The sequence below is a fragment of the Melospiza melodia genome, unplaced genomic scaffold (assembly GCF_035770615.1).
Source record: "Melospiza melodia melodia isolate bMelMel2 unplaced genomic scaffold, bMelMel2.pri scaffold_327, whole genome shotgun sequence".
Taxonomy (NCBI): Eukaryota; Metazoa; Chordata; class Aves; order Passeriformes; family Passerellidae; genus Melospiza; species Melospiza melodia.
The window spans coordinates 15,782-29,187 of record NW_026948646.1 but is presented as its reverse complement, the minus strand read 5'-3'; the positions used below and the strand labels follow the sequence as shown (position 1 = coordinate 29,187).

The 13,406-nt window shown below is 60.9% G+C and overlaps 1 protein-coding gene across 1 annotated transcript in view; it reads left to right on the top strand.

Moving 5' to 3' along the window:
* The window catches only part of LOC134434209 (2-hydroxyacyl-CoA lyase 2-like), a 53,467-nt gene extending 41,127 nt beyond the window's left edge, over positions 1–12,340 (top strand). Inside the window, 7 exon segments of the mRNA XM_063182883.1 lie at positions 68–182; positions 3,626–3,795; positions 5,580–5,650; positions 7,597–7,668; positions 8,910–9,015; positions 11,993–12,045; positions 12,184–12,340. Of these exon segments, the coding sequence (XP_063038953.1) occupies positions 68–182; positions 3,626–3,795; positions 5,580–5,650; positions 7,597–7,668; positions 8,910–9,015; positions 11,993–12,045; positions 12,184–12,300 (704 nt within the window). The 3' untranslated portion in view covers positions 12,301–12,340.
* The last annotated feature ends 1,066 nt before the right edge of the window (positions 12,341–13,406 follow it).

Genomic DNA, 13,406 nt, shown 5'->3' with positions numbered 1-13,406 from the left:
TGGGTGACATTTGGTGACATTGGGTGACATTTGGTGACACTGGGTGACATTTGGTGACATTCCCCAGGTGACCCGGCGTCGCTGCTGTTGGCGCTGTCGCGGAGCCTGCCCGGGTTCAGCTGCCCCCGGCCGTGGCTGCAGCGGCTGCGGGAGGCCGAGGAGGAGAAGGAGCGGCTGAACCGGTGAGGGACGGACAGACGGACAGAGGGGACGGACGGACACGGGGATGGGGACAGGGGGACAGGGATGGGGACAGGGGGACAGGGAGGGGCTGAACCGGTGAGGGACGGACAGACGGACAGAGGGGACAGACGGACACGGGGATGGGGACAGGGGGACAGGGAGGGGCTGAACGGGTGAGGGACGGACAGACGGACAGAGGGGACAGACGGACACGGGAACGGGGACAGGGGGACAGGGAGGGGCTGAACCGGTGAGGGACGGACAGACGGACAGAGGGGACAGACGGACACGGGAACGGGGACAGGGGGACAGGGAGGGGCTGAACCGGTGAGGGACGGACAGACGGACACGGGACGGGGACAGGGGGACAGGGATGGGGACAGGGGGACAGGGATGGGGACAGACGGACACGGGATGGGGACATGGGGGGGACAGAAACAGGGGGACAGGGATGGGGACAGATGGACAGGGAGGGGCTGAACCGGTGAGGGACGGACAGACGGACACGGGAATGGGGACAGGGAGACACAGGGGGGGACACGGGAATGGGGACAGGGGGACAGGGAGGGGCAGAACCGATGAGGGACGGACAGACGGACAGACAGACACGGGACGGGGACAGAGGGGACAGGGATGAGGACAGGGGGACAGGGATGGGCTCAACCGGTGAGGGACGGACAGACGGACACGGGACGGGGACAGGGGGACACAGGGGGGGACACGGGAATGGGGACAGGGGGACAGGGGGGGGCAGAACCAGTGAGGGACGGACAGACGGACACGGGACGGGGACAGGGGGACAGGGGGGGGACAGACGGACACAGGGGGGACAGGGGAACACTGGGGAAAGGGAGCGGCTGAATCAGTGAGGGACGGACAGACGGACACGGGACGGGGACAGAAACAGGGGGACAGGGATGGGGACAGATGGACACGGGGTGGGGACAGACGGACACGGGACAGGGACAGATGGACACGGGGTGGGGACAGACGGACACGGGATGGGGACATGGGGGGGACAGAAACAGGGGGACAGGGATGGGGACAGATGGACAGGGAGGGGCAGAACCGGTGAGGGACGGACAGACGGACAAGGGGACAGACGGACACGGGAATGGGGACAGGGGGACAGGGAGGGGCTGAACGGGTGAGGGACGGACAGACGGACAGACAGACACGGGATGGGGACAGAGGGGACAGGGATGGGGACAGGGGGACAGGGAGCGGCTGAATCAGTGAGGGACGGACAGACGGACACGGGACGGGGACAGGGGGACAGGGGGGGGACAGACGGACACAGGGGGGACAGGGGAACACTGGGGAAAGGGAGCGGCTGAATCAGTGAGGGACGGACAGACGGACACGGGACGGGGACAGAAACAGGGGGACAGGGATGGGGACAGATGGACACGGGGTGGGGACAGACGGACACGGGACAGGGACAGATGGACACGGGGTGGGGACAGACGGACACGGGACGGGGACACGGGATGGGGGCAGAAACAGGGGGACAGGGAGTGGCTGAACCGGTGAGGGACGGACAGACGGACAGAGGGGACAGATGGACACGGGGATGGGGACAGACGGACAGAGGGGACAGAGGGGACAGACGGACACAGGGGGGACAGACGGACACGGGAATGGAGACAGGGGGACAGGGGGGACAGGGAGGGGCTGAATCAGTGAGGGACAGACAGACGGACACTGGTGGGGGGACAGGGGGGACAGAGGGGGGACAGAGGGACGGGGACAGGTGGGGACATTTGGGGGATCCCATTCCCGATTTTGGGGGGGGCACCGCAGCCCCTTCCACACCGCTCCAAGGGGGGGGGTTGGGATTTTTGGGGTCAGACCCCCCCCAGTTTGGGATTTTTGGGTTCAGACCCCCCAATTCGGGATTTTTGGGCTCAGAACCCCCCAGTTTGGGATTTTTAGGCTCAGACCCCCCCAGTTCGGGATTTTTGGGCTCATTCCTTTTTTGGGAGGATTTTTGGGGGCTCAGATCCCCCAATTCGGGATTTTTGGGCTCAGACCCCCCAAATTTGGGATTTTTAGGCTCAGACCCCCCCAGTTCGGGATTTTGGGTTCAGACCCCCCCAGTTCGGGATTTTTGGGCTCATTCCTTTTTTGGGAGGATTTTTGGGTTCAGACCCCCAAATTCGGGATTTTGGGTTCAGACCCCCCCAATTCGGGATTTTTGGGCTCATTCCTTTTTTGGGAGGATTTTTGGGCTCAGACCCCCCCCAATTTGGGATTTTTGGGCTCAGAACCCCCCAATTTGGGATTTTTGGGCTCAGACCCCCCCAGTTCGGGATTTTTGGGCTCATTCCTTTTTTGGGAGGATTTTTGGGCTCAGACCCCCCCAATTTGGGATTTTTGGGCTCAGACCCCCCCATTTTGGGATTTTTGGGCTTATTCCTTTTTTGGGAGGATTTTTGGGCTCAGACCCCCCCCAGTTTGGGATTTTTGGGCTCAGAACCCCCCAATTTGGGATTTTTGGGCTCAGACCCCCCCAGTTCGGGATTTTTGGGCTCATTCCTTTTTTGGGAGGATTTTTGGGCTCAGACCCCCCCAATTTGGGATTTTTGGGCTCAGACCCCCCCATTTTGGGATTTTTGGGCTTATTCCTTTTTTGGGAGGATTTTTGGGCTCAGACCCCCCCCCAGTTCGGGATTGTTGGGCTCAGACCCCCCCAATTCGGGATTTTTGGGCTCAGACCCCCCCAATTCGGGATTTTTGGGTTCAGACCCCCCCAATTTGGGATTTTTGGGCTCCTTCCTTTTTTGGGAGGATTTTTGGGCTCAGACCCCCCCAATTTGGGATTTTTGGGCTCAGACCCCCCCAGTTCGGGATTTTTGGGCTCATTCCTTTTTTGGGAGGATTTTTGGGGGCTCAGATCCCCCAGATTTGGGATTTTTGGGCTCAGACCCCCCAAATTCGGGATTTTGGGTTCAGACCCCCCCAATTCGGGATTTTTGGGCTCATTCCTTTTTTGGGAGGATTTTTGGGCTCAGACCCCCCCAATTTGGGATTTTTGGGTTCAGACCCCCCCAATTTGGGATTTTTGGGCTCATTCCTTTTTTGGGAGGATTTTTGGGCTCAGACCCCCCCCAATTTGGGATTTTTGGGTTCAGACCCCCCCAATTCGGGATTTTTGGGCTCATTCCTTTTTTGGGAGGATTTTTGGGCTCAGACCCCCCCAGTTCGGGATTTTTGGGCTCCTTCCTTTTTTGGGAGGATTTTTGGGCTCAGACCCCCCCAATTTGGGATTTTTGGGCTCAGACCCCCCCAATTTGGGATTTTTGGGCTCAGAACCCCCCAATTTGGGATTTTTGGGCTCATTCCTTTTTTGGGAGGATTTTTGGGTTCAGACCCCCCCCCAATTCGGGATTTTTGGGCTCAGACCGCCCAGATTTGGGATTTTCGTGTTCCGTCCCCGCAGCGCCAAGGCCGCGGTGCCCCCCCCGTGCCACCTGAACCCCCTGATGCTGCTCCAGGCCCTCGATCGGCTCCTGCCCCCCCAGAGCCTCCTGGTGGCCGACGGCGGCGACTTCGTGGGCACGGCGGCGTACACGGTGTGGCCACGGCAGCCCCGCGGGTGGCTGGACCCAGGTATGGTGACACTGGGGACACTGGGGACATTGGGGACACTGATGGGACATTGGGGGGATTGGGGATGTTGGGGACATTGGGGACATTGGGGGGATTGGGGACATTGGGGACACTGGGGACATTGGGGACACTGGGGATGTTGGGGACACTGGGGACAAGGGGGGATTGGGGACATTGGGGACATTGGGGGGATTGGGGACATTGGGGACAATGGGGATGTTGGGGACATTAATGGGACATTGGGGACATTGGGGACATTGATGGGACACTGAGGGCACGGCGGCGTACACGGTGCGGCCACGGCAGCCCCGCGGGTGGCTGGACCCAGGTATGGTGACACTGGGGACACTGGGGACAATGGGGACACTGGGGACACTGGGGACATTGGGGCGATTGGGGACATTGGGGACATTGGGGACACTGATGGGACATTGGGGGGATTGGGGATGTTGGGGGGATTGGGGACATTGGGGACATTGGGGATGTTGGGGGGATTGGGGACATTGATGGGACATTGGGGACAATGGGGACACTGATGGGACATTGGGGGAATTGGGGATGTTGGGGGGATTGGGGACATTGGGGACATTGGGGACATTGGGGACACTGATGGGACATTGGGGGGATTGGGGATGTTGGGGGGATTGGGGACATTGGGGACACTGGGGACATTGGTGGGACATTGGGGACATTGGGGACATTGGGGACGTTGGGGATGTTGGGGACGTTGGGGACATTGGGGACACTGGGGACATTGGGGATGTTGGGGACACTGGGGACATTGGGGACATTGGGGATGTTGATGGGACATTGATGGCACACTGGGGACACTGGGGACATTTGGGACATTGGGGACACTGGGAACAATGGGGACATTGATGGGACATTGGGGACATTGGGGACACTGGGGACACTGATGGGGGATTGGGGACATTGGGGATGTTGGGGACATTGATGGCACATTGGGGACACTGGGGACACTGGGGACACTGGGGACACCTGTGGTCACGGCCACCCCTGCCAGCAGACAGGTAGGAACACGTCCCTGTGTCCCCTCTGTGCCTGGTTTGGTGGCACTGATGTCCCCAGTGTCCCCTCAGGTCCCTTTGGCACTCATGTCCCTGCAGTCCCCGGTGGTGGCACTGGTGTCCTCATTGTCCCCTGTGTCCCCAGTGCTGGCACTGATGTCCCCTCTGTCCCCTTTGTCCCGCCTGGCCCCGGTGGTGGCACTGATGTCCCCAATGTCCCCTCAGGTCCCTTTGGCACTGCTGTCCCTGTGTCCCCTCTGTCCCTGCTGTCCCTGCTGTCCCCAGTGGTGGCACTGATGTCCTCTGATGTCCCCTGACGTCCCCAATGTCCCCATTGTCCCCTCAGGTCCCTTTGGCACTGATGTCCCTGATGTCCCCGGTGGTGGCACTGATGTCCCCACTGTCCCTTCACTGTCCCTGCTGTCCCCGGTGGTGGCACTGATGTCCCCAATGTCCCCTTTGTCCCCTCAGGTCCCTTTGGCACTGATGTCCCCTGATGTCCCCAATGTCCCCAATGTCCCTGATGCCCCCAATGTCCCCACTGTCCCCACTGTCCCCTCAGGTCCCTTTGGCACTGATGTCCCCAATGTCCCCAATGTCCCCATTGTCCCCTCAGGTCCCTTTGGCACTGATGTCCCCGGTGGTGTCCCCACTGTCCCCTGATGTCCCCACTGTCCCCATTGTCCCCTCAGGTCCCTTTGGCACTGATGTCCCCAATGTCCCCTGATGTCCCCACTGTCCCCATTGTCCCCTCAGGTCCCTTTGGCACGCTGGGCGTGGGCGGAGGATTCGCGCTCGGGGCCAAACTCTGCCGGCCCGAGGCTGAGGTGACACCTGGGGACACCTGGGGACAGCGGGGGGGGACACTGGGGGGGACATTGGGGGGGACACTGGGGAGGACATTGGGGACAATGGGGGGGACAATGGGGGGGACATTGGGGGGGACATTGGGGACATTGGGGACAATGGGGGGATGTTGGGGACATTGGGGGGAACATTGGGGACAATGGGAGGACATTGGGGACATTGGGGGGGACATTGGGGGGACATTGGGGACAATGGGGGGATGTTGGGGACACTGGGGGGATGGGAGTGGGGGGGCATTGGGGACATCGGGGGGGACATGGGGACACTGGGGGGATATTGGGGAGATGGGGACATTGGAGGGGACATGGGGGGGACATTGGGGACATTGAGGGGGACATTGGGGACATGTAGGGGGACATTGGGGACATGGAGGGAGATTGGGGACATTGGGGGACATTGAGGGGGACATGGGGACATTGGGGGGGACGTTGGGGGGACATTGGGGACACTGGGGGGATGGGAGTGGGGGGGCATTGGGGACATCGGGGGGGACACTGGGGACATTTGGGACATTGGGGGGATGGGGACATTGGGGGGGACACTGGGGACATTGGGGACAATGGGGGGACATTGGGGACATCGGGGCGGACATGGGGACACTGGGGATATTGGGGGAATGGGGACATGGGGGGACATTGGAGGGGATGGGGACATTGGGGACATTTAGGGGCACATGGGGGACTGTGGGATATGAGGACATTGAGGTATTTGGGGACATTGGGGACACTGGGGGAATGGGGAGGGATGGGGGGACACTGGGACATTGGGGACATTGGGGAATTTGGGGACACTGGGGACATTGGAGGGGACATGGGGACACTGGGGACATTGGGGGGATGGGGACATTGAGGGGGACATGGGGACATTGGGGGGATGTTGGGGGGACATTCGGGACATTGGGGGGATGGGAGTGGGGGGCATTGGGGACATGGGGGAGACATGGGGGGGACATTGGGGACAATGGGGGGACATTGGGGACATCGGGGCGGACATGGGGACACTGGGGATATTGGGGGGATGGGGACATGGGGGGACATTGGGGGACATGTAGGGGGACATTGGGGACATGTAGGGGGACATTGGGGACATTGGAGGGGATGGGGACATTGGGGACATTTAGGGGCACATGGGGGACTGTGGGATATGAGGACATTGAGGTATTTGGGGACATTGGGGACATTGGGGGAATGGGGAGGGATGGGGGGACACTGGGGGACAGTGGGGACATTGGGGACATTGGGGGGACATTGGGGACACTGGGGACATTGGGGGGATATTGGGGACACTGGGGGGTCATTGGGGGATGGGAGACATTGGGGGGATTGGGGACACTGGGGACATGGGGACATTGGGACATGGGAGACATTGGGGACATTGGGAGGATGGGGGACAGGGGACATTGGGGACACTGGGGACAGCAGAGGGACATTGGGGACATTGGGGGTATGAGGAGACTGGGGACATCGGGGGACATTGAGGGGGACATGGGGACATTGGGGGACCCTGGGGACATGGAGGGGACATTGGGGGATTTGGGAGCATGGAGGGACATTGGGGGGGACAAGGGGAACACCGGGGACATTGGGGGGACATTGGGGACGTTGGGGGGTATTGGGGACATTGGGGACAATGGGGGAGTGGGGGCGCTGGGGACAATGGGGACATTGGGGGCATTGGGGACATTGGGGACATTGGGACATGGGGCAGGGGGACATTGGAGGGGACACTGGGGACATTGGGGACATTGGGGACATTGGGGATGGGGGGTGTGAAGGGGATGGGGACATTGAGGGGGACACTGGGGACATTGGAGGGGCCAGAGGGTCCCCAGGGCCACCCATGGGTGGCACTCGGTGACACTGGGTGACATTTGGTGACATTTGGTGACATTTGGGGACTGTCCCAGGTGTGGGTCCTGTTCGGGGACGGCTCCCTGGGCTTCAGCCTGATGGAGTTCGACACCTTCGTGCGCCACAAGGTCACTGTCACTGTGTCACTGTCACTGTCACTGTCACTGTGTCACTGTCACTGTCACTGTGTCATTGTCACTATCACCATGTCACCGTGTCACTGTCACTATGTCATTGTCACCATGTCAGTGTCACTGTCACTGTGCCATTGTCACCGTCATTGTCCCTGTCCCTGTGTCACTTTGTCCCCCTCTGTGTCCCTGCTGTCCCTGTCCCAGCTGTGTCACTTTGTCCCTTGTCCCCAGGTCCCTGCTGTCCCCTGTGTCACTTTGTCCCCTCCTGCTCTCCCCATGTCCCTGTCCCCAGCTGTGTCCCTGTCCCTGTCCCCAGCTGTGTCTCTGTGTCCCTGCTGTCCCTGTCCCTGTGTCTCTGTGTCCCTGCTGTCCCTGTCCCTGTGTCCCTGTCCCCAGCTGTGTCCCTGTCTGTGTGTCCCTGTCCCTGTGTCCCTGCTGTCCCCAGCTGTGTCCCTGTCCCTGTCCCCAGTTGTGTCCCATCTGTGTCACTCTGTCCCCAGGCCCCGTCCCCAGGTCCATGTCCCTGTCCCAGCTGTGTCCCCGTGTCACTCTGTGCCCTGTCCCCATGTCCCCGTGTCACTCTGTCTGTCCCTGTCCCCATGTCCCTGTGTCCCATCAGTGTCCCCGTGTCACTCTGTCTGTCCCTGCTGTCCCCGTGTCACTCTGTCTGTCCCTGCTGTCCCCAGGTCCCCGTGTCACTCTGTCTGTCCCCATGTCACTCTGTCTGTCCCCGTGTCACTCTGTCTGTCCCCGTGTCACTCTGTCTGTCCCTGCTGTCCCCGTGTCACTCTGTCTGTCCCCGTGTCACTCTGTCTGTCCCTGCTGTCCCCGTGTCACTCTGTCTGTCCCGTGTCACTCTGTCTGTCCCATCAGTGTCCCTGTGTCACTCTGTCTGTCCCCATGTCACTCTGTCTGTCCCTGCTGTCCCCATGTCACTCTGTCTGTCCCTGTCCCCGTGTCACTCTGTCTGTCCCCGTGTCACTCTGTCTGTCCCCGTGTCACTCTGTCTGTCCCTGTCCCCGTGTCACTCTGTCTGTCCCCGTGTCACTCTGTCTGTCCCTGCTGTCCCCGTGTCACTCTGTCTGTCCCATCAGTGTCCCCGTGTCACTCTGTCTGTCCCCGTGTCACTCTGTCTGTCCCTGTCCCCGTGTCACTCTGTCTGTCCCCGTGTCACTCTGTCTGTCCCTGTCCCCGTGTCACTCTGTCTGTCCCCGTGTCACTCTGTCTGTCCCCAGGTCCCGGTCATCGCCCTGGTTGGCAACGACGCCGGCTGGACCCAGATCAGCCGCGAGCAGCTCCCCCTGCTGGGCAGCGCCGTGGGCTGCGGGCTGAACTACAGCGGTGAGTGACCAACGAGTGACCAACTGACCACTGAGTGACCATGAGTGACCACTGACCCATAGTGACCACTGAGTGACCACTGAGTGACCACTGACCCACTGACCCACAGTGACCACTGACTGCCCTGTAACCAGGGACAGCAGCTCCCCCTGCTGGGCAGCGCCGTGGGCTGCGGGCTGGCCTACAGCGGTGAGTGACCAACGAGTGACCAACTGACCACTGAGTGACCACTGAGTGACCACTGAGTGACCAACTGACCACTGAGTGACCAACTGACCCACAGTTCCATAGTGACCACTGAGTGACCGCTGACCCATAGTGACCACTGAGTGCCCCATACCCAGGGACAGCAGCTCCCCCTGCTGGGCAGCGCCGTGGGCTGCGGGCTGGCCTACAGCGGTGAGTGAGTGACCAACGAGTGACCAACTGACCACTGAGTGACCATGAGTGACCACTGAGTGACCACTGACCGACCACTGACCCATAGTGACCACTGACCCATAGTGACCACTGAGTGACCACTGAGTGACCGCTGACCCACAGTGGGCACTGAGTGCCCTGTAACCAGGGACAGCAGCTCCCCCTGCTGGGCAGCGCCGTGGGCTGCGGGCTGAACTACAGCGGGTGAGTGAGTTGTGAGTGAGTGACCAACTGACCACTGAGTGACCAATGAGTGACCACTGAGTGACCAACTGACCACTCAGTGACCACTGACACACAGTGAGCACTGACCCATAGTGACCACTGACTGCCCCTTACCCAGGCACAGCAGCTCCCCCTGCTGGGCAGCGCCGTGGGCTGCGGGCTCAGCTACAGCGGTGAGTGACCAACTGACCACTGAGTGACCAATGAGTGACCACTGAGTGACCAACTGACCACTGAGTGACCACTGAGTGACCACTGAGTGACCACTGAGTGACCAACTGACCACTGAGTGACCACTGACCACTGACCACTGACCATAGTGACCATGAGTGACCACTGACCACTGAGTGACCACTGAGTGACCGCTGACCGACCACTGACCCACAGTGAGCACTGAGTGCCCCATACCCAGGGACAGCAGCTCCCCTGCTGGGCAGCGCCGTGGGCTGCGGGCTGAGCTACAGCGGTGAGTGACCAACTGACCACTGAGTGACCAATGAGTGACCACTGACCACCGAGTGACCGAGTGACCAGAGTGACCACTGAGTGACCAACTGACCACTGAGTGACCACTGAGTGACCACTGAGTGACCAACTGACCGAGTGACCACTGACCACTGAGTGACCACTGAGTGACCATGAGTGACCACTGACCACTGAGTGACCACTGAGTGACTGAGTGACCACTGAGTGACCACTGAGTGACCATGAGTGACCAACTGACCACTGAGTGACCACTGAGTGACCACTGAGTGACCACTGACCCACAGTCACCACCGAGGGACCACCGAGTGACCGCTGAGTGACCATTGAGTGACCACTGACCAACTGACCACTGAGTGACCAACTGACCCATAGTGACCAACTGACCACTGAGTGACCACTGACCATGGACTGACCCATAGTGACCACTGACCAATGAGTGACCACTGAGTGACCACTGAGTGACCACTGACCCATAGTGACCAACTGACCACTAAGTGACCACCCCCCTGCCCCTTTGGTGACACTGCCACCCTGGGGAGGTGACAATGCCACCTCTCTGTGTCCCCGTGGTGACAGTGCCACCCGTGTGTCACCATGGGGACAGTGCCACCCCTTGGTGACAGTGCCACCCGTGTGTCCCCATGGTGACAGTGCCACCCCCATGGTGACAGTGCCACCCCCATGGAGGTGACAGTGCCACCCGTGTGTCACCATGGTGACAGTGCCACCCCTATGGTGACAGTGCCACCCCCATGGAGGTGACAGTGCCGTCCCCATGGTGACAGTGCCACCCCCATGGAGGTGACAGTGCCACCCGTGTGTCACCATGGTGACAGTGCCACCCCCATGGTGACAGTGCCACCCCCATGGAGGTGACAGTGCCACCCGTGTGTCACCATGGTGACAGTGCCACCCCCATGGTGACAGTGCCACCCCCATGGAGGTGACAGTGCCACCCGTGTGTCACCATGGTGACAGTGCTATCCCTATGGTGACAGTGCCACTCCCATGGAGGTGACAGTGCCATCCATGTGTCACCATGATGACAGTGCCACCCCCATGGTGACAGTGCCACCCCCATGGAGGTGACAGTGCCACCCGTGTGTCACCATGGTGTCAGTGCCACCCCTATGGTGACAATGCCACCCCCAGCAGTGACAATGCCACCTGTGTGTCACCATGGTGACAGTGCCACCCCCATGGTGACAGTGCCACCCCCATGGAGGTGACAGTGCCACCCGTGTGTCACCATGGTGACAGTGCCACCCCTATGGTGACAGTGCCACCCCTATGGTGACAGTGCCACCCCCATGGAGGTGACAGTGCCGTCCCTATGGTGACAGTGCCACTCCCATGGTGACAGTGCCACCCATGTGTCACCATGGTGACAGTGCCACCCCCATGGAGGTGACAGTGCCACCCGTGTGTCACCATGGTGACAGTGCCATCCCCATGGAAGTGACAGTGCCACCCGTGTGTCCCCATGGTGACCGTGCCACCCCTATGGAGGTGACAGTGCCATCCCCTGGTGACAGTCCCATCCCCATGGTGACAGTGCCACTCCCCGAGGTGACAGTGCCACTCCATGGAGGTGACAGTGCCACCTGTGTGTCACCATGGTGACAGTGCCACCCCCATGGTGACAATGCCACCCCCAGCAGTGACAATGCCACCTGTGTGTCACCATGGTGACAGTGCCACCCCCATGGTGACAGTGCCACCCGTGTGTCCCCGTGGTGACAGTGCCACCCCCATGGTGACAGTGCCGTCCCTATGGTGACAGTGCCATCCCCATGGTGACAGTGCCACCCCCATGGAGGTGACAGTGCCACCCGTGTGTCCCCAGATTACCACAAGGTGGCGGCGGCTCTGGGCGGGCGCGGCTTCGTCCTGGACAGCGCTGGGGACACCGGAGGGGACAACGGAGGGGACAACGGAGGGGACACCGGAGGGGACAGCGGAGGGGACAATGGAGGGGACACCGGAGGGGACATCTCTGGGGACAGCAGCGTTGGGGACAGCGTTGGGGACACGGAGCGCAGGGTGGTGGCCGTGCTGAGGGCGGCGCAGGCCGAGTGCCACCGCGGGCGCCCCGTCCTCGTCAACGCCCTCCTGGGGCCCAGCGACTTCCGGCAGGGCTCCGTGTCCGTCTGAGGGACACCCGAGGGACACCCGCGTCACCAGGGCCACCAAATGTCACCAAATGTCACTGAGGGTCACCAAGGGACACCAAATGGTCACCGGAGTGTCACCAAATGTCACCGAGGGACACCAAATGGTCATCAAGGGTCACCAAATGTCACCAAGTCTCTTTGAGTGTGTCATTGTGCGTCACTGAGCGTCACCGAGGGTCACCAAATGTCCCCAAGGGTCATCGAGGGTCCCCAAGTGTCACCAAGGGTTCCTGAGGGTCACTGAGTGTCCCCAAGGGTCACAGAGTGTCCCCAAGGGTCCCCAAGTGTCCCCAAGGTTCCTGAGGGTCCCCAAGGGTCACCAAGGGTTCCTGAGGGGTCATTGAGTGTCCCCAAGGGTCATCGAGTGTCCCCAAGGGTCACCAGGGGTCCTGAGGGGTCACTGAGTGTCCCCAAGTGTCCCCAAGTGTCACCAGGGGTCCCCAAGGGTCCTGAGGGGGTCACTGAGTGTCCCCAAGGGTCATTGAGGGTCCCCAAGTGTCCCCAGGGGTCCCCAAGGGTCACCAAGGGTTCGTGAGGGTCCCTGAGTGTCCCAAGGGTCACTGAGTGTCACAGAATGTCATCAACTGTCACCAAGTGTCACTGAGTGTCATCGAGTGTCCCCAAGTGTCACCAGGGGTCCCCAAGGGTCACCAAGGGGTCCTGGGGGTCACTGAGTGTCCCCAAGGGTCCTGAGGGGTCATCGAGTGTCCCCAAGTGTCACCAGGTGGCCCCAAGGGTCATTGAGTGTCCCCAAGTGGCCCCGAGTGTCCCCAAGGGCCACCAAATGCCACCAGAGGGTCACCAAAGGTCATTGAGTGTCATCGAGTGTCATTGGGTTTCCCCAAGTGTCCCCAAGGATCCTGAGGGGTCACTGAGTGTCCCCAGGTGTCCCCAAGGGTCACCGGGTGCCATCGAATGTCCCCAAGGGTCACCGAGGGTCACTGAGGGTCCCCAAGGGTCATCGAGTGTCACCAAATGTCCCTGAGGGTCCCCAAGGGGCACCAGGTGTCCCCAAGAGTGACCAAAGTGTCCCCAAGGGCCACCGAGGGTCACCAAATGTCCCCAAGGGTCACCGAGGGTCACCAA